The sequence below is a fragment of the Zonotrichia leucophrys genome, chromosome 6 (genome assembly GCF_028769735.1).
Source record: "Zonotrichia leucophrys gambelii isolate GWCS_2022_RI chromosome 6, RI_Zleu_2.0, whole genome shotgun sequence".
NCBI lineage: Eukaryota > Metazoa > Chordata > Aves > Passeriformes > Passerellidae > Zonotrichia > Zonotrichia leucophrys.
In genome coordinates this window covers 12,392,463-12,415,619 of record NC_088176.1, presented here as the reverse complement: position 1 = coordinate 12,415,619, position 23,157 = coordinate 12,392,463, and the positions used below count along the sequence as shown (strand labels likewise).

Sequence of the window (23,157 nt, the reverse complement as noted above, 5' to 3'; positions counted from 1 at the left end):
AGGACATTTGGGACCAAATTTTACAGCCCTTTCCTGTGACTTCAAAGGCCACATACATCTTTGCATAGTCTTGAAATGAAATTGCTTTGTAACATTCAAAAAGATCAGAGAGAAACATCTGAAATACCTTTGCCAACATGTTTAGCTATTTCTTTGGGGGGAAAAAAGGTATCTTGGAGACAGAGAAAGCAAACAAAATCAACATTAAAAGATTATTTATTTTTGATTGTAACTGTTCTATTTACTGACTTCCAAAATTACCTATGCCTGCCCCTTGCTAGCACTTATTCTTAGATGTTGTTATTGGTAATTGCCATGTTATGATTACAAAGCTCTGGCATAAACCTCAGACCTCTTTTGGGTTTGTAAGAGCAGAATACTCACATGCTCTTGTCTGACCTCATGTTCCTAATTATTCATTGTGCATGCCTATATGTAACTCACCACCGACTGAATCAACCCAAACACCAGCAGATTTCAGCTAGTCTAGAGAACTCACGGTGCTTTATGCTAAACCATCTTCAGCCTTCTGAATTTACCATCCTTTACAGGTTACTTTACAAACTGACTACAAAGTTTCCCTTGTTATACACCATGGCCAGACACACTGCATTTGATGCAAATGCCAAGAGGAGCCTGGTCCAAGCAGTAAAGTATGAGCTGATTCCCACCCACAGCTAACGTTCTCCAAAGGAGATAAGGAATACTGATTTCAGCAGCAAACACTGCCTGAACAGTGCAGTCAAACTGTTCTCCTGGGCCTGATGGACACAGCTGGGATGCAGCTGCTCCTACCACAGCAGTGCAGGCAGCAGCTGCTGCCAGGGAAAAGGCAGCAGCTCACACAAGAGGGGGACAGCCCTCCCAGAAGGGCTCACAATCCAGATCTGGCCACCACAACTGGACCACCCCAGTTGGAAAATATTTTGGGGAAGCGTACCTTCCTGGACAGTTCAATGAGAAGTTACTTCATGAAAATCTAGCACGAATGTGTCTTAAGAGTTTTATCTATTATGCCAATGTTAACAGGGAGAACTACAAGGCCTGGGTCAAAGCCAGCTAATCCAAAAGCCCACTCTTAAATACACAGTGGAAAACCACTCCACCTCAGAGCCTCCTGCAGAAATATGTACAGGAACTTTCTGGTTTATCCCTTCCTCTGAACCAACTCTGCCAAGCAAGGTTCAATGGTAATCTTGTAGTAAGCACATAAGCAAAATAGCAAGTCTTTGAAAACATCTGAAACATAGCTAGGAGCTGTGAATACTTCATAACTAAATTAAGCTAAGTTTGGACCACAAAATGACTTCAAGGAGCTTTTGTTTTTAAATAAATCACTTGTGGTGAAAAGCGCTGGAATGGCAGTTATAGTGACGACCACAAGTGCCTTCCTATTTACAGGCTGGGTACAACATGAGCTGCACTAGAGCACATTGTTCTGCACATCTGTTTCTACTAACTTCACTTTGGAGCCACCTTCCAATCTCAGAAGAATCACATCTCCTTGGACCTCCCTTTCTCCTTCCACCCACCTACAGAAGCTCTGCCCACACATTTTTCAGTTTCAAAAGAGAAGCCAACAGGTTTCAGTCCCAGCATCATTACTGTAGGTGTCTCATTACTGTGGCTCCTGCTCTCCACAGCTGATGGACTCACACCTTTGCAGAACTTAAGTCACTTTGAGCTGGTATGATGCACAGGGTAAGAACCCACTTGTTTTCTTCCCTGGTTGTTAAGAGAAGCATGCAGATGATCACTGTGGGTCTCCAACCGCCCCAGTTTAGTCACAATGGTGTCTCTGGTGAAACAATCAAAAAAGGGCTGACTGTGCTGGTAAATCCCACAGCAGGTATTCATGCCCAGAGGGTAACTTAAGATCACCAGCAAGCCACAAGATTAAGCTCTACCATGCTGTACCAGACTTGAAAAAGTGACAGGACTTAAGAGTTCTGGCACATAGCCACTCACTGCTCCTGTGTCTGGGGACCCACCTGTCCAGGAAATAAGAGCAAATCTGCTTTTGACTGTAGAGTGTGGTGCACACACTGTTACACATTCAGGTAATAACAGACTGCTGTGGGTTTTTTAGGCTGAATTACTCAGGGTCCCTCCTCGATCTCATACTGACATATAAAAAATGTACTTCTCCTAATACGGCTTCATACAGGCAGGTCTCCACAGCACCTTTTTAGCCCTGCAAACCCATGCATGAGACTTAGTGACTACATTTATGTAGGCAGGTCTAGATTATCAACTGCTTACAGTGGCTACCTTAAAAACCAATGCAATTTTTTCCAGATTTGGTTAAGGTCTGTTTACTATACATAAAGTTCTATTTATTGTATATGCTGGATTCCCTCTGCAGTTGTGTCAAAGAAGCAGATTCATGTTACACATGTGATCTCTGTGTAGAGTGCACAGTCCCAGGTTTTAGGAACCATTCCAGTTAGTAAGTCATAATGATTAAAAAACAAAATACAGCTCATTGCTACAAGTATCATAATCATGACACAGTAATTTCTTTACTATCACAAAACAGACATTTTAAAATAGGAAATATTTATATCAATGTGCTTTTCAAATATACTCATAAATAATAAGATTCAGCACAGAATAGCCAACTCTTGAAGACTCGGATTGTGGCATTTCAAATAACAATTTAAATTATATTTGTGCTGCTTACACTAAATAAACAAAATTTTAAAAGTAGATGCAGTACAGAAAATAAGTGAGGAATTCCCGTGCACTGACTTGGAAACATCTCTTCCCAATTACATCCCAAAGAGCCAGGCAAGGCTTCCCCTCCTGGGCACATTCTGTTCAGTTTTCTCTCACAGCTGAAGAAGCCACAGCTGTTTTCTGTCAGGACACCCAGTGTTTGTGGGCCACCCCCCGGCAGGGATCTGGGGCAGAGCAGGCGCTGTGAGCTCATCCCACGGCACAGCACCCAGGCTGTGCCCTGCTGGGTACAGCCCTGCCCTCAGTTTCCCTTGGTGGAGCCAGCTGCCCTGCTCTCCTCACGGCTTTGCACAGGAGCATTTCCTACCCTGAGGTGATTGGTTACCGAGGTGTTCTTTCCAAGGAGTGAAGACAAGGCACAGGCCTGCAGAACAGTGAGCCAGTTCCTATGACAACTTTCCACTGCAGCCTGGCTGGAGACCATTAATCCACTTTCCCCAGGCCAAGCAGCTTCTCTGTGGTAACGCTGCTCTGTGTAGGATTGTCACCAGTGCCCAAGCAATGGCAAATTCCACGCTACTGAACCACCACAGCACAACCTCCACCACCTCCTAACTCAAAATGCCCACAGAATGATGGGTTCACTGAGTGTGACTGCAATTCTGTCTCTTGCTCAAGGTTTTCAGGGAAGAGCTGTGGTCAGCCCTTCTTCCTGCACCTCCTGGCAAGTCAGTATCTACAATTCCTGCAGGATTCAAAGGCTGCACTCCCTCTCAGCTTGTCCTGGAGCACCAGACCTGCTCTGCAGCCAGCCTGCACCATCCCCAGATAACAGCTCACACTGCAACAGCTCACCCACCCACCCAACACTTTTCCACAAGCATTATTTTATTAAGCTGAACTGCAAGTAACAGTTATGATGCGATTAAATAAAGCTGTTTTTTCAATAAGCATCATTTAAACACTGTATTCTAAGAGTTTGCTTCCCTTCTTCCAATGCAAAAATAATATACTTGTATTAATATACTTGTATATTTTTGAAGGAAATAAACCACTCCTTTCAGTGTTCCCCAAAAAGCACAATACCACAATGTTTACCAGTAAAAACCAGACTAAGCTGTCTGTTAAAAAAAAAAACCTCTGAAAGTTAAAAAAGTCTAGGATAAATATTTCTAGTGATTTTAATAAGGGTCTATTAGCTTTCTCTTCAAGTTATATTAGGAATCAAACATGACAAGGAGTGACAGTTCTAGGGGGATATTATTATCATCATCGTTACGATGATTAAAAATTGCCTACGAACTGGAAATCTGCCTGGGAAAGTTTCAGCCTGAGTCTGATTTTCGCTAGCGTACATCCCAGAATCATCGTATAACACTACTGCTACCAGTGCAAATATACTAACGGGCTGCTAATTTCAAACCTCAGCTGAAAACATCTCTCCCATTCTTACAGCTTTTCTCCCCATTTCTCTCTGCAATTGTACTTTATTCAATGGAGCATTCTAAGCGCAGTTCGGTGGTGCATTTGCCATACAATTTGTTTGAATGACGCTGTACAGAGTAAAGGTTGTATTGTGCTATATAATGCAACCACGTCTATGCTTGAACAAACCCCAACTGCTGTTAATCAAACCAGCAGGTTCCTGAATGATCCTTTGGACTCTGGACTAATGGCAATAGATTATTTTAAATAGCAGGTCCACTCAAAAATATGTTTAGGATGACACGGGCTGACAGGGACAGTGGCAGACTTCCTGAGCTAAGCTGATTGATTTGCATGTAAAGCACTGGGGTTTTTGCTCACTGCTGGAACCACAAATTCAGCACTTGAACCGAAGATCAAAATGCAGTTTTGCGTTTTCTTTCTGGTTTTCAGCGAAACCACGCAGCACTAGTGACAAATGAGTATTTGGACCAATACATTTCAGCTGGTGACGATGTTACTCTAAACTGACAGGGAGACGTTTTTAAGTGACTACTTAGAGAGTATTTCGCAATCTTTGATGTTCAAACAATAAATCTTACAGAACTAAAAGAAATATTTTAGAACATGAGCGATTATGGCTTGGGAGGAATGTTCTCAAGACCACGTCAAAGAGGAGCCTTAACATCCAGCTTGGTAGCCTTTAACAACACTTAAGCAAGGGAATAAACTTGAGCGTTTCATAATCTCGGTGGTTCCAGGAATTTTCAAAACTGCCTGTGCTACAAGAAGCATTACTGTCGTATAAAGTCATCTGGTCTATCAGAGAACCAGTGTAGGTTTGTTTCCATCATACATTTTGCAACATTATTTTTGGCATGCAAGAAGGGATTAAAAAAAAAAAAGAGTAAGCAAAATGCGAGGAAAGCAACCTTGCACTGGTTTGTTTTATTTATTTATTTACTTGGTGCCTCGCTCCTGGCTTTGGGTTATCAGCTCCAGCCTGTCACAGTCGGACTGCCAAGAGCAACTCGAACGGAACGGAACGGAGCGGAGCGCTGACAGCGAGCCCCCGCCCCGAGCCCCGGCTGCCCGGCCCCGCGCCGCTCGCTCCGCGCTTCTCCCGGCCGGGCGGCCGCCGCCCCGGGGAGCCCTGCGGGCGGGAAGGCGCCGCCGGGACCCTCCGCTCCACGTGGGGCGGAAGGAAAGCGGAAACGGAGGCACCGGGCGCCGGCCCCGGCCCTGCTCACACACACCGTGCCCGGGGCTCGGCCGGCGGAGCGGGCACGGAATCGCCGCCCTGTCACGGCCAGGGGCAGCTCGGGGGGCTGAGGCACGGCCGGGGGCTGCCCCGCCCGGGGCGGGACGGGGCAGCGGCGGGTGCCGGGGCAGGGCGGACCAGAGGCGGGCGCTGTCCCGGGGGTCTCCCCGCGCCGCCCCAGCCCCAGCCCCGGCCGCGGGCTCGGCACCCCCCTCACCGGAGCGCGCGCCCGAGGGAGGGGGCGCTGCCTCCCCCGCCGCCCGCCCCGGCGGCCCCCGGCGCGCACCCGCACCGCGCGCGCTCCCGTCCCTCGCGCGCTCCCCGCACCCGCCGCGCGCGCCCGCGGCCGCTCTCACCTCGCGCCGCGCTCGGGTGGAACTGCCCCGCACCAACTGCCGCAGCGCCCGCGCCGCCCGCACTGCGCAGGCGCCGCCCGCGCCCCGCCCCGCCCCGCCCGCCCGGCGGCAGGGAGCGCGGGCAGTGTGCGAGCCCCGCGGCGGCCGCACGGGCCGCGGCCCAGGGAGCGTCGGCAAAGTGCCGAACCGGCAGCGAGCGTGAGGGGAGTGCGGGCCGGACCCCGTGAGGGACACATTGCGGGAGCTCGGCCTGTTCGGCCTGGAGAAGGGAGACTGAGAGGGGGACTCGTCAATGCATAGATGCCTCTCAAAGGCGGGTGCCAAGAGGATGGTGCCAGGCTCTTCTCAGTGGTGCCCAGTGATAGGACAAGGAGCAATAGCCATAACTAAACCACGGGTCCTTATGTCACATGGACCCTGCCTTGTCAGGGGAGGGATTGGAAGATCTCCAGAGGTCTGTTCCAACCCTAACAATTCTGTGATTCAGTGTGGCAATTCACAGAACAACCACACAGCCCTTCCTCAGCAGCCTCCTCCAGGCCTGGCATCGCTCCACACAAAATCTCTGGGGCTGCACCCCCCGGCCTGCACCTCCCTGGCCTGCCTGAGCTCCCACAGTTCTGTCAGCCAGCCCCTGCATTGCTGTACCACATAATGCTCATTTTCAAAATCTGTTACTTTGTCTTAGTTTGCCATTGAGTTTACAATACCTTGAGCTAGCAGCTTAAGGAAGCATGGGCTTCAGTATCAAATAAAAACCTAGTCACTCTACTTTGACATCAGCTCCCCATGTTGCACAATGTTCATTTATTTTTGAGCTCCACAATGTCTGAGAGAGCCAGAGCTTTAGTTAAAAAGTGATTAATCATTGATACTTTGGGGAGTGTGTCTGCAGTGCAGACTGGGACAAGGCTGGGGTCAGTGTGTGCCCTGTCTGCTGTCAGGAGGGTGGTGAGGAGGTCCCCAAGCAGTTGAGGTGGCAGGGAGTGATGGCTGGGGGCTTGGGGGACAGTGACCACAGCAATGGGCAGGCATGTTCCATCCCCATCTACTGTGAGCACAGGCTACATCCCTCATACCTTCAGGCACGGCCACTAGGTTGGACAGACTGAGGGATCATTGTGCAGAGCAGAAACTGCCAGTGGTGCCCCCAAGTTGTGCCATGCTGGGTCAGCACCACCACAGAAAGCTCAGAGCAAAACAACCCTCTCCAGCAAAATAAGCCTCACCTTTTCTGTCTGTTTTTCCTGACCCTGGAGGGCTGGAAAAGGTCTCACATTGGAATTCTGGCCACCTCAGGTTGATCCCTGCCAGCAACAAGGGTGATGGCAGGCATCCATCTACCCCACCTCATCCAGGCCCACTCTGCTGTGCCAAGCCCCTGGAACACTCATTCAATCTCCTTTTCCATGCCTCAATGGTAGCCAGAGGCTGGGAATGTCTGCCTCACACTGGCAGCAGCTCTCCTGTCCCCACTGCCATGATGCTTCCTTCATCTCCCCGAGGACTCCCTCAGCTTTTCCTACTGCCCTCCACTCTGCTCTGGCTGATAAGGCTGTGCCACCACCCTCTGGCACAGGACACACAGCTGGGCAGGGTTTTGCTGACTTGGCCCATTGTACCTCTCCAGGCTCTGTCAGCCTTGATCCATCCCCTTCCAAGGGGAAACACCCAACAGCAGCAGAACTATTAGTTGTGGCTGTAGCAAAGTCCATTTTTGGTGCCAAGCCTCTGGCAGGGAGGTACTCTCACAGGGAAGCTCAGCCTGCACTTCCCAATACCCTGGGACATCTCACAGCACCTGCACCGGGCCCCCAAACAAGAGTTTTTACTTGGAGATGCAGCCACCTGTATTTGTCATTTCCATGCATCCTCATGGCAGGGCCCGTCCTGAAATGTCTGTCTGTCTTTCCAACACATAATCCCAGAAGACTCACTGAAGCCAACAAGGATGACTAAAAATCTGAAATGGCTTTTCTGTGAAGGAAAATGAAATAGACAAAATCCTTTCATCCTAGGAAAGAGGTGAAGTGGGGTAAGGTAGAGGTCTGCAAAATTCTGCACAGGGAGGTAGGTGGGGAGAAATTGTATCCCAGCTTTTCCACTGTGTTCCACAAGACAGGGACATAGAATGAAATTAGCTGGCAGCCATTCTGAAACATGAAAAAGATGTTTTCTCATAGAGTGCATTATCAAATTGTGGATTGCAGAGCACAATGGCACGCAGGACGTGAACTTGCACTGATTAGATAAGGGCCAGTAAACAGAGAGGTGACTGCTGTCTGGGGAGCCCCAGAGCTGCAGACAGACAGAACCAGAGAAGTTATACCAAAGAAGCATGAATCTCCTACTGTGAGAAACACACTCCTGAGTTAGAGGGATCCAGTACAGCCATTTTCCTACTTTTGTTAGTGTGTTTGTGTGTGTGCAATTAAGCAAATGCCTCCGTCCTCTTCACATGTGTGTTTAGCACTTACATGTTTTCTCCGTGACTTTGCTGCCCTGACCCAGAGAGCTCTCCCTCCTGCAGGGGGCCAGACCCACCTGTGCCACAGGAGATCTGGCAGCAGCTTCCTGGAAGACACTGGGATTTGCCTTTTTCCCACTGCTGGCAAGCATTTCCCTCCCTTGAAGCTGCTGTGGTGAGGCTGGGTGGTGAAGCAGATGCCCAGAGCTTTAGTTTCATGTGCTGTGCTGGCCAGGAGGTGTGTGTCCCACTGCCATGTGTGCACAGCTCAGAGGGTGGCTTTTCCCTGTGACTCACAAGCCCAGGCAGATTGCAGCTCAAGAGATAATGGTTTAGTGAGCCTCATCAGCAGGCAGATGCTGTGTGGAGAGTATCACAGAGATTTAAGGAGTCCTCCTGCTGTCTCACATGCAAGACTTGATTTTTGCAGTAACTAGGAGGTATGAAATGGTCCTGGGTAATTTAATCCCTAATACAACCCATTGTTGTTTCATTGGTGCACAGTCCTTAGCTATGGGACTGCTTCTCTTTGGTTTCCTGTTTGTTTTCTATCCTCATAAATCTCCCCCTGATGCCATGTGTTTGTGTCGCAACAGTTACTCAGTGTCAAGGTTTCCTGATGCTGAACACATCACAGGTACTTGCTGTGCTTTTGGTTTGTGCCCACTTGTCCAGCTTGTCATCTTGTTTCAGATCTGACATGCTTTTCAGCTTTTTTCAGCTTTTCTGCAGCCTTGGAGTCCCAGCCTTGTTCTGCAGGACAGCAGCGCTCACTGTAGCTTAGCGACTCTGATCCCTTGTGCTCATTCAGCCACAGAGTTCCAGCAGTCTCACCAGCAACTGGCACAGGTCTCAGGTGTTTCATGCAGCTCCTGGGGGGTGTGTAAATGATGTCAGAACATCTTGACTTCTTTCCTGGAGACAAAGGGATTTTATCCCAGGGTCTTTCCACATGGAAAGACTTCTACTTCCACTTCTACTTCTACTTCTACTTCTAATTCTACTTCTACTTCTACTTCTACTTCTACTTCTACTTCTACTACCTTGTAGTTCATGTGCTGGAGGAGACTGTGACACTCCTAACTCAGCTGTTAGGGTACGTATGTGTGGCAGTGCTGAAACAGCATGAGTGAGGAAGCCAGGGTAAGCTGCACTCCGCTTTTCCATGGCAAAGAGAACCACAGAAGCCTCTATCATTAGCAATAAGCATCAGAGCAAAGTCAACAAAGCAATGCCACACACAGAACAAAGCAGAGCAGGAAACTTCTCAGTTCTGTGATCAGTTACTTGCAGTAGTAAACCCTGACTTAGGATATTGTAATGCAGAGTAGGAGACACTGAGGTATTTCACATACTCCTCACACTTGTGTGTGAGGAGTATGTGAAATACCTGGGTAAAAAAACAGACCAAGAGGGGGATTTCAGCCCTGGCAGTCTGAGCCAGGCAGCCCAGGCCAGGGCGAGGATAGCTGGCAGCCACACCTGTGCCAAGGCTCTCTGCCTGAGATGCTCTGCCATCAAAACCTGAGCTGCTCGGATGATGCAAGCATGCAGCTCACACTGCAGCTGCACATCGAGCTACCTGCACTGAAGGTATTGCTCAACCCCAGCAACAGCTCTTTTGCAAGTCACAGCTGTCTTCAATGCCAGCCATGGCTTGTCTGTTTTCTCCCTGCTCATTTGCTGGAACTCCCTCATGCTGTCCTCTGGTCACCTGTGAGAACACACAGGGATAAGTGGAGTAGAGGAACAGGACATTAGTGCAGATTTTTGTGCCGTAGAGATGCACAGCAGGGGACAGGATCCAAATATTTGCTCATTTCACCCATGTTTCTCACACTTAGATCAAAATTAAGTTGTTTTTCCATCTCATAGCTATACTTTGTGCTGCTGCTCCCAGAATCAGTCACTTCTCACTGGTCTCTTGGAGGTCCTGCACTGGGGTGCAGGCAGTGCACTTGGCCTGGAGGTGGGGTGTGCATGTTCCCCCCTTCCTGTCAGTGATACAGCCCTGGGTACTCCCAGCAAACTCTAGTGAGTGGGAGGGCCCAGCCTGCTTGAATGGACAGTAGGGAAAGTGAAGTGCTTCAGTTCCTGGCAAACAACCTGAAGGCAAAACCCTCCCTGTGTGTCACCTGTGTTACATCTGGACTGACCATTATCAGTCTTTGTCCTGGTCTCACCCTCCTCCAGGCGTACTCCCAACTCTGCACCCCAACAATCCCCATCCCCATCCCAAGGAGATCCCACACAGACATAGACACCCTGGTCCTCATCAGAGAAGAGGGGCTGGAACCAAGTCCCCAGGACACCTTCAGCCCAGACACATGCACAGCACAGCTTCCCTAGAGCATTGGAGGGGACAGCTGGGGATACCCCAGCAGGAGTGATTGGTGTGTGTGTGTGTGCACATGTATGTCTGTCTGTCTTTTGTCTCTCTGGGTGCCTGCCTGACTCTCTCTCTCCACCTGCCCATTTCTGCCTGATTCCTTCTGTCTCTCTTCCTTTCTGCCTCTCCTTGCCCGTGCATCTGTGTGTCTCTCTGAACGGCTGTTTGCCTCTTTGTCTCTCTGGCTCCGAGCATGCGAACGCGTGTCTTACGGTGAATGCACCTGACCCTTTTCCCATGCCTGTGCATCCATCTGTCCCTTTGTGTGCGTGTGACCTCGTCCATACGCCTGCGTATGTTTGCATGCTCCTTCTGCGTCCGTGTGACCGTGTGACCCCACACACGTCTCTCCCCACATCCATCCATCCGTCCGTCTATCCGTCCGTCCCGCCCCGTGCCCCGCCCGCTGCCACAGCCCTTCAGCACCGCGGCGCACGGACAGCTCCTGTCGCCTCCTGCCGCGGCGGCACCGCTCACCGGGCACCGCGTACCGCACTGCACCGCGTACCGCTCACCGCGAACCGAACGGAACCGCACCGCACGGGGCACGGCACGGCACGGCACCGCACCGCACCGGGCCCCCTCCCCGTCGGAGCGCTCCGCCCCGCGCCCCCTCCGCGCCGCGCTCCGCCCCGCCGTACATAAGCTCCGGCACCGCCGCCGGTGCCCCTCCGCCGCCATGAGCTACAGCGCGGAGCCGGCGGCGCTGGCCGCTTCCTATCGCCACCTCTTCGCGGGGTCCCCGCGGCGCACGGAGATGCTGGCGGGCCGGTGGGCGCGCCCGGGCACGGAGCCGGAGGCGCTCCGGGAGCGCGGCGCGGAGCCGCGGCGGGCGCGGGGCAGCGAGAAGGAGCAGCTGCAGGGCCTCAACGAGCGCTTCTCCGGGTACATTGAGCGGGTGCGGGCGCTGGAGGAGCGGAACCGGGCGCTGGCTGCGGAGCTGGCGGCGCTGCGGCAGCGCTCGGACGAGCCGCGCCGGCTGGGGCAGCTGCTGGGCGGGGAGCTGCGCGCCCTGCGCGCCCGGCTGGAGGAGGCGCACGGGGAGCGGGCGCAGGCGGCGCTGGAGCGGGCCCGTCTGGCCGAGGAGACGCAGCGGCTGCGGGCCCGCTGCGAGGAGGAGGCGCGGAGCCGCGCCGAGGCGGAGCGGGCGCTGCGCTCCCGGCAGCAGGCGGCCGAGGCGGCCTCCCGCGCCAGCGCCGATCTGGAGCGGCGGGCGGAGGCGCTGCAGGAGGAGCTGGCAGCGATGCGCAGCGCCCACGCCGAGCACCTCGCCGAGCTGGGCGCCGCGCTCCCGGCCGCGGCCCCGCCGCCGGCCCCGCGGCCCGACCTGGCCGCGGCGCTGCGGGAGCTGCGCGCTCAGTACGAGGCGCTGGCGGCCCGCAACCTGCAGGCGGCCGAGGACTGGTACCGCGCCCGCTGCGCCCGCCTGCACGAACGGGCGGCCCGCAGCCAGGAGGCCGTGCGCGCTAGCCGCCGGGAGGCCGGCGAGTGCCGCCGCCAGCTCCAGGCGCGCCTGGTGGAGATGGAGAGCCTGCGCGGCGCTCACCAGTCCCTGGAGAGGCAGCTGCAGGAGCTGGAGGAGCGGCACAACGCCGAGGCCGCCGGCCTGCAGGTGAGCCAGGCGGCGCCGGGAACAGTCACTGTGCCCTCCCCTGGCACCGGGCAGCGCCGGGCACTGGGCGGCACCGAGCATCCTCCTCCCTCGCCATCCGCACCAGTCGGCTCCTCCATCCCTGCTGCCACCCCCTGTGAAGTGTAGCACCGGGAATCTCATCCCACGCCAACACCCGGCGCGGTGCTGCACCGGTACCCGCGTCCCTGCACTCTCCCTCCCCTGGTCCTGTGCAGCGCTGAGCATCGCTGCAGCCTGAGAAGTGCTGCAGCGCAGCTCTGTCCCCTGCAGCAGCCCCTCCCGCAGTTCTGTGCAGCGCTGGAACCACCCGGTGCCATGCGGTGCCCCCCTGCCCCACATCGCTCAGCACCATCGCCCGCGCTGTCCCGATCGGTGCTGCACCACACAAACACCCTCGGCACGGAACGGCCCCCATCCCTCTTGCCTTGTGCAGCACCACCCATGCAGGCGGTGCCCCTGCAGCGCTGCGCAGCGCCAGGCATCCCTGCCGCCTTCCCACCACCCAGCATTGTGCCTCTCTGCCCTGCACAGAGATCCTGCCCCACCACGGCATTGCCTGCTGCCTTCACCCTTTATCCAGAGGCAAAACCCCAAAGGGCAGATTCTGGGGAAGCAGGCCAGCACACTCCTTCCAATGCTCCCTTCCCGCAGGGGACATCCCACATGCTGTAGTGCTGTTTGGGACATCGATCCGTCCCTGTCCCTTAAGGATCAGGTCCAAAATTGCCTACACATCATTGTGGGCAATTCCTCGAAGCTGTCTGCCCAGGCTTGGCCCTTTGCCCTGTGGCCTCACTCTTGGCACCTGGACTGCAGAAATTGGAGCTCTGCAAAGGTTAAGTCTGGCCTTGCAGACACATCTCACCATTTTTTATGGCTGTGGAAAGACTCATGAGAGGCAGACACTAAGTGCTCCATAGCTCTTATTCCATTACTGCAGTATTGCCACATTTTCTTGCTACAGGGAAATGTTCATGATATATAATAAAACGAATTATGAGATTGTTCTATTATATGGCTGTTAAATTATCTGTGGTTTCTAAATCAAGCCATTTCCTTCTAAATACTGAAACAACTGCTTTAATCATACATGGAGGACTCAAGTAATGCCTTGTCATTTCCAAGGCCAAATTTTGCCAGGCGCTCTAGGATTCGTGACTTAGTTCTAAACTGCTTGCAAGCTTCCTGAATAGTTGAGGTGGTCTTCAACAATTTTTGTGGAAATAGGCAATATAAAATATTATTCATAGTGAAAACATTATACACAGTAATCTTCTTAAATAATTTTGATGTCATGTGAAAGAGGGATCCTGGGAGCAGCCCATCAATTGGGGGGAAAAAATTAAGCAACTGGATTAAATAGCACCATAATTGAAATTGTTTTAGTGACAGCATAGCAGTGCTTTTCCATATGACCCTCAGGATCTACTTTATGTGTAGCAATACTTAAAATTCCATTGAGCAATGTGTGTGTGTATCAAATAAGTAATTTCCTTGGCTGCAAACAGTGGAAAAGGTTGGAAGTGTGTCTTAAAAGAGAATATTTCTATTGTCTGAGCTTTTGAAATGATCCTGCTAAAGGAGATGTCTTTATAATTGTGGGCTGCCCAGTTAAATCTGAACCAACATGCAAGAGCTTTTTGTTAGAGGACAGGTTTGCAGTGGTGTGAGGAGGGATTTTTGTTCTACCAGCTGGCTGAGCTGGGTTGTGGAAGAGAGGTGCAGAACAGGAACAAGGACAATCAGTTTTGAAAGAGCTTTTTGCTAATGTGGACTATAGGCAGAGGGAGGAGGGCTGGAGGCACAAAGAGTCCCAGTAGCAAGAGTGGAGCTGTCCAGGGTGGGGATCCACTCAAGTCATTCCCTCCCGCCCTGGCTGGGCACAGCAGCAGTCTGTCTGCATCAGAGCAGAGGCTTTAACCTCTACAGCAGCAGCAGCCATGTCCTGCAGCTTCTCAGTTGATGAACTGCCCCAATGCACTCCTCAGAGACACAGCCTCTTGCAGATATTTTGCTGTGGAAAATGGTCAGGGCAGCACAGGTCACAGCAGAGACCACATGGAACCATGGCTCCTAAATCACATCCTGCAAGGCAGGCTGTGCCCAGCTAACCCGACAGTGCCATGCTCTGTGCTGCAGTCAGGATGAGCTGCTGCCCTGAGGGGCTCTGCTCAAACAGGGCCCACTGCAGCAGGGTCAGCACAGCTCCCTGCTCCTTGGGCAGCCCCACCTGCTTTCACTGTCTCTGCACTGTCCACGAGGGAGGCTAGGCAGGAGAGGAAGCTGGGGATGTGATAGGAATGGGATGGGGACAAGATGAGGATGATGTGGCAGGACAAAGATTGCTTGCTGGAGCAGAGGATCTGGAAGCAATTGCAAAGTCCTGGCTCTGGGAGGGGATGCAGGAGAGTGGAGGTTGGCGGTGGCCATTGCAGGGCTCTGTAGGCAGAGCTACATTGTGGCTTCAGTGCAAACTGCTGACTCATTCCTGTTCCAAATCACGTTCCTCTGGTGGCACAGTGGGGCAGCTGGCAGCAGGAAACCTGATTGGGAAGAGCCTTATGGGAGCAGGTTTCACTGCTTTCAAGCTGCTATTTAGATACCTAGATGCATGCAGGAAAAATACAGACTGCTTGTTTTCTGAGAGAAAATAGAATAAAACATTAGTCTCCTTTGTTAGCAGGAATTCTAGCCTTTGAGTCCTCCACATCACAGGTAGAACTGGTTAGGGACAAAAGGCAGGGCAAAGCTGACAGGAAGGATGCTAGGAGGACACTTGTCCAGATGAGCTCTTGCAGGGCAGACCCTTGTCTCTGTAATCTCCCCTGCATTCAGAATCCCCCACTTTGAGGCTCTGAGGCATTTTCTCAGGAAGGTGACAGACTTCCCCGCCTGGAGGGGACCCCTGGCAGCAGCACCCTCTCCTTCCACCTCCTGGAAGCATGTCCCAACCCTTCTTAAGCCCTGCAGATGCAAACTGCAGCCTTTGTTCTCTGCTGCTGCAGTGCAGGGTGCTTTCACTTGTCTTGTTGAGGCACTGCCTCTACTTGAAGAAGTTTAAACCCAAAACTTCCCTCTGTAGCAGCCTGCCTTGTCCCCCACCGGACTGGGGGTCCCACCACCATGCACTATTTGCTCATTTTACAGACCTCACTGCAGATAGGAACTACATGAATCCATCAATGGCTAAAGCCTCCCCCATTGCACACACTCACAAGCCAGGCCTGGTGCTCTGCCTGCTTCTTCATCCCTGCTAGCATGACATTTCATGGTCCCAAGCCCCTGGTGGGATGTGCTGTCATGGATCAACTGCCCATTGCAACTTCCCTGTCCCTACAATGGGAAAGCAGACTGGGACTGAGGGAGAAGTCCCTGTTCCAAAACACAGGGCTGAGCACCCTTGCCTTTGCAGGATACCATTGGACAGCTGGAAGATGACCTGAGAAACACCAAAAATGAGATGGCTCGGCACCTGAGGGAGTACCAAGACCTGCTCAATGTCAAGATGGCCCTTGATATCGAGATAGCTGCCTACAGGTAAGGCTGCTCTACTCCTGCTCTACCTGGGCACTTCCCAAGCCCAATCCCCTGACCCTCACTAGGCTGGGGTATTTTCAAGGGCCCAGCAAATACTTGGGTCCACACTACAGGAGCACCACAAGCATGTTGTTCATCTCCCCCACCTGGATCTGCCATACTCCTGCCTGGGGAGCAGCCATGGCTCCGTGTCCTGCCTTGCTCCAGCAGCTGTGAATCACTTCCCTCAGCCATCCCAGAAGCAGTATTTTTAATGGGCATAGTTGGGGTTGGAAACTTGTCTCTCTTGCAAAGTTAAATGTAGATGCAAAAGGCTGTGCTTTGGGTATTTATTTTCCTGGTGTTTCTGGAGAGGAAAGAAGGGAGAAAGTTGCTCTCATGTACCCCATATTGCAAGTCTTGCAGAAATGGTTTACCAAAATATGATTTTGAATCAGTTTCATGGTGCAGTGTGACCTGTGGTGATGGCTTGGACTTGCCTGCAGGGCACAACATGCTCTCAAGGTTTGCAGGTGTTTCACATCCCCATACTAACCTCTTCCCTTGTGATGTGCTTGCAGGAAGCTGCTGGAGGGAGAGGAGACCCTCTTCAACATGGGAAGTGGCGGCCTTACATCTCTCAATTCTCTCCCCAGCCCCACTTACTCCTTCCAGCCAAGGAGCTTTAGTTCCTCTACTCTGTCCTTCAAAGAGGAGGAGCAAGGAGAGGTTATTAAAGTGACCTCTAAAATATCATCCAGCAGGGCTGAGGTGATTGAGGGGACCATAACCTCTGTCAAGAAGAGAGGGAGGTTAAACCTGCATGGAGGAATCCTTGCCAATGCAAAGATGTAACCATCAGGACCCTGTTCACAAGCATTTGAGGGGGAACAGTCTCCACTCGGCCTTGAAACTGCTCCTCTGGGCACAAAGCTGCACTGGGCTCGCAGGAAGCCTCCCTTAAAAACGCAAACCCAGGGATGGCTTCCTTGCGGGTCCTGCCACTCAGAGGCCGAGCTTGGCACATTGCTCCCTTTTAAATGGGGTGGGGGCACACAGGACAGGTAGCTAGAGATGCATGTTGGTCATTGTGGTGGTGGCACATGGACTCGTTACACGCTCCCTCTCTCCTCCTGCGGCGGGCGAGGGGCAGCCAGCTGCGAAGGCTGCTGATTCAGCACTCCGGGGAGGGAAGGGAAACAACTCAACATGTTTACTGTAACTAGTTTCATCAATTACCCAAATCCATGTACAGCTAAACTCTTCCCCACTCCTCAAACGGTAGCCATTCACTTTTAACCCTAGAAGCACAGAAATAGCCATACAGGACTGTAACCGCACCTGACATCTGATCTCAGCCACGTATGTTTTGAACTATAAGGAATGTTACTTTTTCTTTGTACTGATAAATCTTGTTTTCTGACAGCACTAGTCAAGCCAGGCACGTTTATAAGCAGCAGGCACAGGTCAGGGGACTGCTACACTGGAGGTGAAGGCACCACCTCATTTGGCATTGCCGTCTCCCAAATATGAGGGTCTGAGGGCCCCTTGTTGGGCTGCACAGTGTTCATATGAATACCCTGTGCCTAGATTAGCATCGTGCCCCAGCCAGCACTGGGAAGCTGCAGGACTCCTGAACACCAGCCCGCAAAGCATCCTTATCTCCGCTCTAGCTGTTCCAAGGTGTGCCAAATTTGATATAGGATTTAACAACCATAAGTTTCCTTCAATGCCTTAAATTGCCAGCGATCGCTTTTGCAAGAGCCGGAGCCGCCATGTTGTGTGTCAGTGCCCTGGCAGGGCGGGCAGTCAGCACCAGACCTCGCTGCCCTCACGGTGCTGCCAGAGTAGTTCCTGGAACCAGCAAATTGTTTGCTCGCACTCTTTCCTCTTCTGTTGTAAGGCACAAGTTAAAAATTAAAAAAAGAAATAGTTGTGTGGATCAAACTGAGCTGTTTCGTTGTCTTTGCTGCTGCGTCATCTTGTGAACGTGCGTCGGTGTCTGGCCCTCGGCTGGTCCTGTGCCCAGCAGTCCCTCTGGGCCCTGCAAAGAACTTGGGGTGCAGCTGCCAACCCCTCCTGCTGGGGTTGAAGGTCAGGCTGGACCCACTGAGGGCAGTGGGGCCTGTCTGGGGCTCACCCCAGGTGCCTGTCATGGTGGCCCTGCTGTGTGGAAGAGTTCATGGCCAGCTGGCTGAGGGATCAAGGTCTGCCACGGCCGAGTGCACCCTTATTTGCTCAGGAAATGGACTCTGAGGCTGTGATTTGCATCACACCCCTGACAGCTCAGTCCCAAGGTACCTGTCATTTCCTCTCCACACTGCCTGTGTGCTCGGGGGTTAGAAACAGCCTCGTGCTTTCCCTGCACAATTGAAGATAAAGTGAATTACACAAGACCAGATGAGGAACAGAGGGTGCATCCACCTCCCAGTAAATTCAGTAGTTACAAATGCTGTGACCAGCAGTGGTTTGTATTTGGAAGATGCACACATTCTGCTTGAGCTGTGCCTGTAGAGGGAAAAAGCACAGGCGGCCTCCTGCTGGGTGGCTCTGCCAGAGCACACTGTCCTGTTGCCTTTCCACTCCTGCTTTGTTGCACCATGTCGTGGGAATCTGCCCCAGAGCCCCAGGGACACAGAGTGACAGTCACAGCCTTCTCCACCAGAGCTGCAGGCCAGGAGTAGCACAGCTACACCTTGATCCTGCCACACTGGTAACCCTGGGGACCACGGACAGGCTGCTCACTGTGGGGAGACAGCCCCAGGCAGGGCCACCCTGCAGGTGGGTGAAGCAAGGGGCACTTCCAGAGGCAGGGGAGGGGTCCCAGGGCATGGCTGGAGCAGTGCAGCTCCCCAGCAGCCTCCAGCAAAACAGCACAGAGCAACTTGGGGTGCCCAGGCAGAGCCTGGGGGAGCCAGCACCTGCAGAGTTAAGTCCAAGGCACTGGCACATAAAACAAGATCAAGAAATGTCCAAATATCTCCTGGCTGAGCTGTCAGTTAGGAAATGCAAACACACAGTATTTCTCCCAGTCCATAGGGGGAATAAATGCAGATGTGACTGTACAGCTAATGAAATGTACTCTGAATCCCAAACACTCTGCAGCTCTGCTGCTTTCTGTCCCTTGAGCACAAGCAGCCTGACCTGTCCTTTGTTCCCAGCGCAATCCTCAGTCAGAATTCCTGCTTGCTCAGCTAACTGGATGCTAATATGAATCTGGGAATTTTACTTTGGTGATATCAATGTGAAGGGGCTGCAGTGGTGGAGCAGGACGGAGGAGCTGTGGGAAGGACAAGAAACTATATTGGAAAACGGCTGCAGTGTTAGGGCCAGCCCAGAGATTTCCTGCATTTCTGGAGCTCTGCAAAAGTTTGGTGATGTCTCATGGTGTTAAACTCCAGAGGAGACAGAGGGACAACAGGCAGGGAGGCCCATATCTACACTCTCCTTTTCTTTATAAGAAACATAATGACAGCAAAGAGGGACAGGCCTGGCTGAATACATTGCCAATGCTGACCTCTATCACCATCCAGGCTTCCTTTTCCAGTGTTATCTTTTTCAGAGTGCCTCCTTTTATCTGCCTGCTTTTATGCACCAGAAGGCTTCTACAGTGAAACCATAAGCTGGAACAGGACAATAAATCCTCCTTTGTGGTCCCATTTTTCTTAATGGGTTAAACACCCAGGCTGCCAGAGGGAAGGAGTGAGTCACACTGCTGATGCTGAAAGATTCATACCTCTATAAAACCTGGTCCTCTTGGATAAAAGGCACTGTGGACATGGACTGCACCATCAGCTCAGGAAGCAGCAGAGCGCAGCTATTTCTCCATGGTGCTGCCTTTCCTTCATCTTTATGCTGGGGAGAATGAGAGCTTCCACACAGTGAGACAAATTCCCACCACTGGCCTGGCTGTTTGTTTTTTCCCTGGATGTAGATGCTGGCCCATGCATGCCAGTGGAGATGTAGAGCTCCTTGAAAACAGACAAAGCTGCTGCACACGGAGAAGTTTTGCTAATGACGCTTATCTAGATGCTGCAATTCATTAAAAAGTAAGCCAAAGAAAAAGCAGCCAAAGGAAAAAAAATACCCACAAACCCCAATTTCCCTTTGGCAGGAATGCAAACATCTCCTTTTCCAGACTGAGGAAGAATGCTGTCATTCAGCAAGAAGGAATCAATAAGCAATTCAGAGCAGAGTCTCTTCCGGCACCTTTGGCTGAGTCCAGCCAACTCTCTCTTTGCCAGCTCTTGGCACAGACACCTCTTTAAGGAATAAAGAACTTCCTGCAGTGAGTGACCAACACAGAGCCCTAACACAGCAGCCAAACAGATGTTTCTGAATGATAAAATGTCCCCATCACTGGGCTTTGACACTTGGAAGCAGAGTTTGTGTCAAAATAGCACAAGCAGTGCCAGCTCATTCGTGCAGGACTTCAGAGGCCAGTGGGAATAAGGATCCCTTGGCAAATGCAGCACAATGTCCAAACAGGGCATGGCTTGGGGTGAGGTGGGAGAATTTTCATTGACCCTGGCCTGTTTCAGCACTTCCAGCTGAGCCAAAGGGCTGCAGAGCTGGGGACCAGGGGAAAGCACTCCTGCAGATTGTGCAGGGGTCTTCATCCAAACCCCAGCTCAACCAGAGATGAGCCTGCAACTCTGTGACAAGCAATTACATTCTTGTTGAAGCAGACATTGTGCTGGCCAGAAGTGACATAAAGCATAACATGAAGAAAGAACAGAGTTCATGTCCATGTTAAACATCTGCTTAGACAGCAGGGAAATGCCCAGAAAATGCCAGAGTGCAATTCCAGAGCCCCAGGTACACATTCACTTGCTGATGGCAGCAAAGCTCTTGAGGTGCTGTATCAGTTCCAAAAGAACAGAGGCCCAAAGTCCATTCCTAGCACAGCAGGGTCACTCTGCTCCTTTGCCTTTGGATTGAGAGGCAGCTGCTGCCTGCCTGCATGCCAGAGAGCACAAGGAGAAACAAGTTCTTGGCTCTCCAATGTCCAGAGCAGCCTTGTAAATGCTCTGACAGACACGTAGTCATTCCCTGAGATGATGCATATGCAAACCCAAGTGTGGTCTGTAAGAAAAAACTGTTTGGAGATGTCATTTGGAAAAGCTGAGATCAGACTGAAAAACAGGGTTTGCATTGAGGCTCAGAATGTCATTAAGTTTAAGCGAATTTTCAGTGGAATTGCAAAAAAAGAAAATAAGCAAAAAAAGAAGCCTTAAGCCCCAGATATGACACCTCATTAGTAAATTCCTAGTCTACCAATGAGACCTGAGAGATGTGTAAATAAGAATGCCTGAAGCAAGCCAAAATGATTCAGCCAAAACATTAAGGCTAGATTCTTAAGGAAGCAAGGATTATAGGATCATACTGTGACTCCATGTCCTCTTTACCCCCTACATCCTCCCCTGATCATTTCTTCTGCTCATCAGCTTAACTTCAGCCACATTTGAGAGCACTGGAAGTCTCAAAGGTACCAAACCCCTCTCAGTTTCAGGCTCTCAGGTAGGCAGGGGACACATCCTCATGGACTGAGAAGCTGAGCTTCCCCTACTGGACACCAGAAAATCCATTCAGAGGACAGAGGTTATGGATGCCTAAACATCAGGGGCTCCAAAGTAGCTCTCACAGGAACACACAATTTTTTTCAATCTTTGCCAAGTCTCCACCACCCACTTTTCTACTGTTAATGCTTCCTTTGGAAGAAAACAGACATTTTAAGCTTCCATTTCCAAATAGACTTTTACCACACAATTAGGAAATGCAAGTTCTCTTTTCCTCTTTGGGAAACATTTCTTTTGCAGACCACTGCTGTATTTGACACAAATGCACTGTTTAACATTAAATCCAAAACCAGTAAAGATAGTGACACAGCTCCAGTAAGAATTCTGCAGTTGCAGGGCAGCCAATCAATATTGTATTTCACCTCAGATGTGATTACCATTTCTGTCTCAAAAATAATAAAATTTGACCTGTCTAGTGATTAAACCTGTTTCTATGGCAACATTCTGAAACCTCAGTCAATGTAAATATCCCCTGGCTCATTCAATAAGGGTGTCTTAAAGATAACATGGTAAAATTCCATTTGTGGCCACCTTGCTTCTCTTTTTGCTGAACCAATTAGTGTTACAGAAGAACCACAAGGTGGAGAAACCAAATAAAAAGCAGAAGTGAACAGAATGCACCATTTGCAACACTTCTCCATCTCTCAGATGGAGAATTATGACAGAGCAGATATTTATGACAGCCTAAAAGGCACATTTTAAAGAACTTAAACACTCAGGCTGGCCCTTGGTGCATTATATTGAGCATTTTAAAAGATTAATGGAGACGACTCTTTAAAAAGAAAGGCATGCAATACATAAAAACTCCTATATCTTTTAATAGAATGAATCTCTCCACTCATTTGTATTGACCACAAATTTCATACAAATGATATTCCACATTGATAAAAAGTAAAACCAGAAATGCCAGGGATGCAATTTTCCTAGTGACTGCTAAAAATGTGTTAATGTAAGTCATTGCACATAAATGATTAATGATTCCCTGAAAATAAATTCAACATGGACTAGTATTAGACAAGCTTCAATGGTTTTTCAATAAAACTCTTTGGCTGTTTCACAACTACAAAAATGAGCTGTAGGAGCTCCCCTGGCTCATGTGTGCCACAGTCTGGTGGCAGTGCAGAGCCAGGCTGGGTGCACTGTTGTGTTCAGGACATAAATGACAGCTGTCCCTGGCCACTGCAGGTCCCCTCTGCTTAGAGGGCTCAGCTGCACATTTCAGCAGCCTCTTGAACCTTATCTTCTTCTTACACTGAACCTGAACACAAAGAAAACAGGCAGAATGCAACCAATGTGATTCTGCTCATGACTTGATTGTAGATGGATTCTGCATTTATAAGAAATCTGGAAACTAAGGCTGATCATCTCCTCTTGCTGGGAATTAGCAGGTCTGTACAGAACTGAGAATTATGCTGCATTTATAAGCAGTATTTAATAAGGATCTGTGTTAGCCATGATGCTGTTGAGAAGACAATGAGAAAGGAAAACCAGAATTATCAAGTAAAGAAACAATAGTGTCTGCAAAGTAATGAATGAGTCCAAGCACACCTTCCCTCACTCCAGAGCACAAGGCTGGCTCATCTCCCACAAGGGCAGAGATGCCATCCCATAGACGGCCTGTTGTTACAGATGCTCCTCTATCAGGACCAAAAGCGGCTGGAGGCAAGCCAAGGTTAAAAGGAGACCAACAGAAATAAAACAGCAGCAGGAGAGCTGAAAGAAGATTGGCACATTTTACAGCAAGCAGGCTGATTATGCAGGAAACCACAGAGCCTCAGCTCAGCCTTGGCAATAGCTAAAGGTCACCCTGCTGCACAGGATGTGCCCCAGGGGACCCGCAGCACTGCAGAGG

The 23,157-nt window shown here is 51.0% G+C and overlaps 2 protein-coding genes across 2 annotated transcripts in view; one reads left to right on the top strand and one right to left on the bottom strand.

Annotated features, from left to right (window-relative positions):
- Positions 1-5,795, bottom strand: part of NT5C2 (5'-nucleotidase, cytosolic II) — a 59,253-nt gene extending 53,458 nt beyond the window's left edge. Inside the window, exon 1 of the mRNA XM_064716183.1 lies at positions 5,722-5,795. The gene's annotated coding sequence lies outside the window, so the exon portion shown is untranslated. The remainder of the gene's footprint in view (positions 1-5,721) is intronic.
- Positions 5,796-10,983: 5,188 nt separating this feature from the next.
- Positions 10,984-17,677, top strand: INA (internexin neuronal intermediate filament protein alpha). The gene is made up of 3 exons (XM_064716739.1): positions 10,984-12,189; positions 15,623-15,747; positions 16,308-17,677. The coding sequence occupies exons 1-3, from the start codon at positions 11,257-11,259 to the stop codon at positions 16,579-16,581; spliced, it is 1,332 nt and encodes a 443-aa protein (XP_064572809.1). The 5' UTR covers positions 10,984-11,256; the 3' UTR covers positions 16,582-17,677.
- Positions 17,678-23,157: the final 5,480 nt, after the last annotated feature.

What these genes read in the sequence shown, in the direction of transcription:
- INA (XM_064716739.1), top strand. Translation starts at nt 11,257, where the DNA reads ATGAGCTACAGCGCGGAGCCGGCGGCGCTGGCCGCTTCCTATCGCCAC. An exon ending in CCGAGGCCGCCGGCCTGCAG is followed by an intron (nt 12,190 to 15,622) that starts GTGAGCCAGGCG and finishes TTGCCTTTGCAG; the next exon opens with GATACCATTGGACAGCTGGA. An exon ending in ATCGAGATAGCTGCCTACAG is followed by an intron (nt 15,748 to 16,307) that starts GTAAGGCTGCTC and finishes ATGTGCTTGCAG; the next exon opens with GAAGCTGCTGGAGGGAGAGG.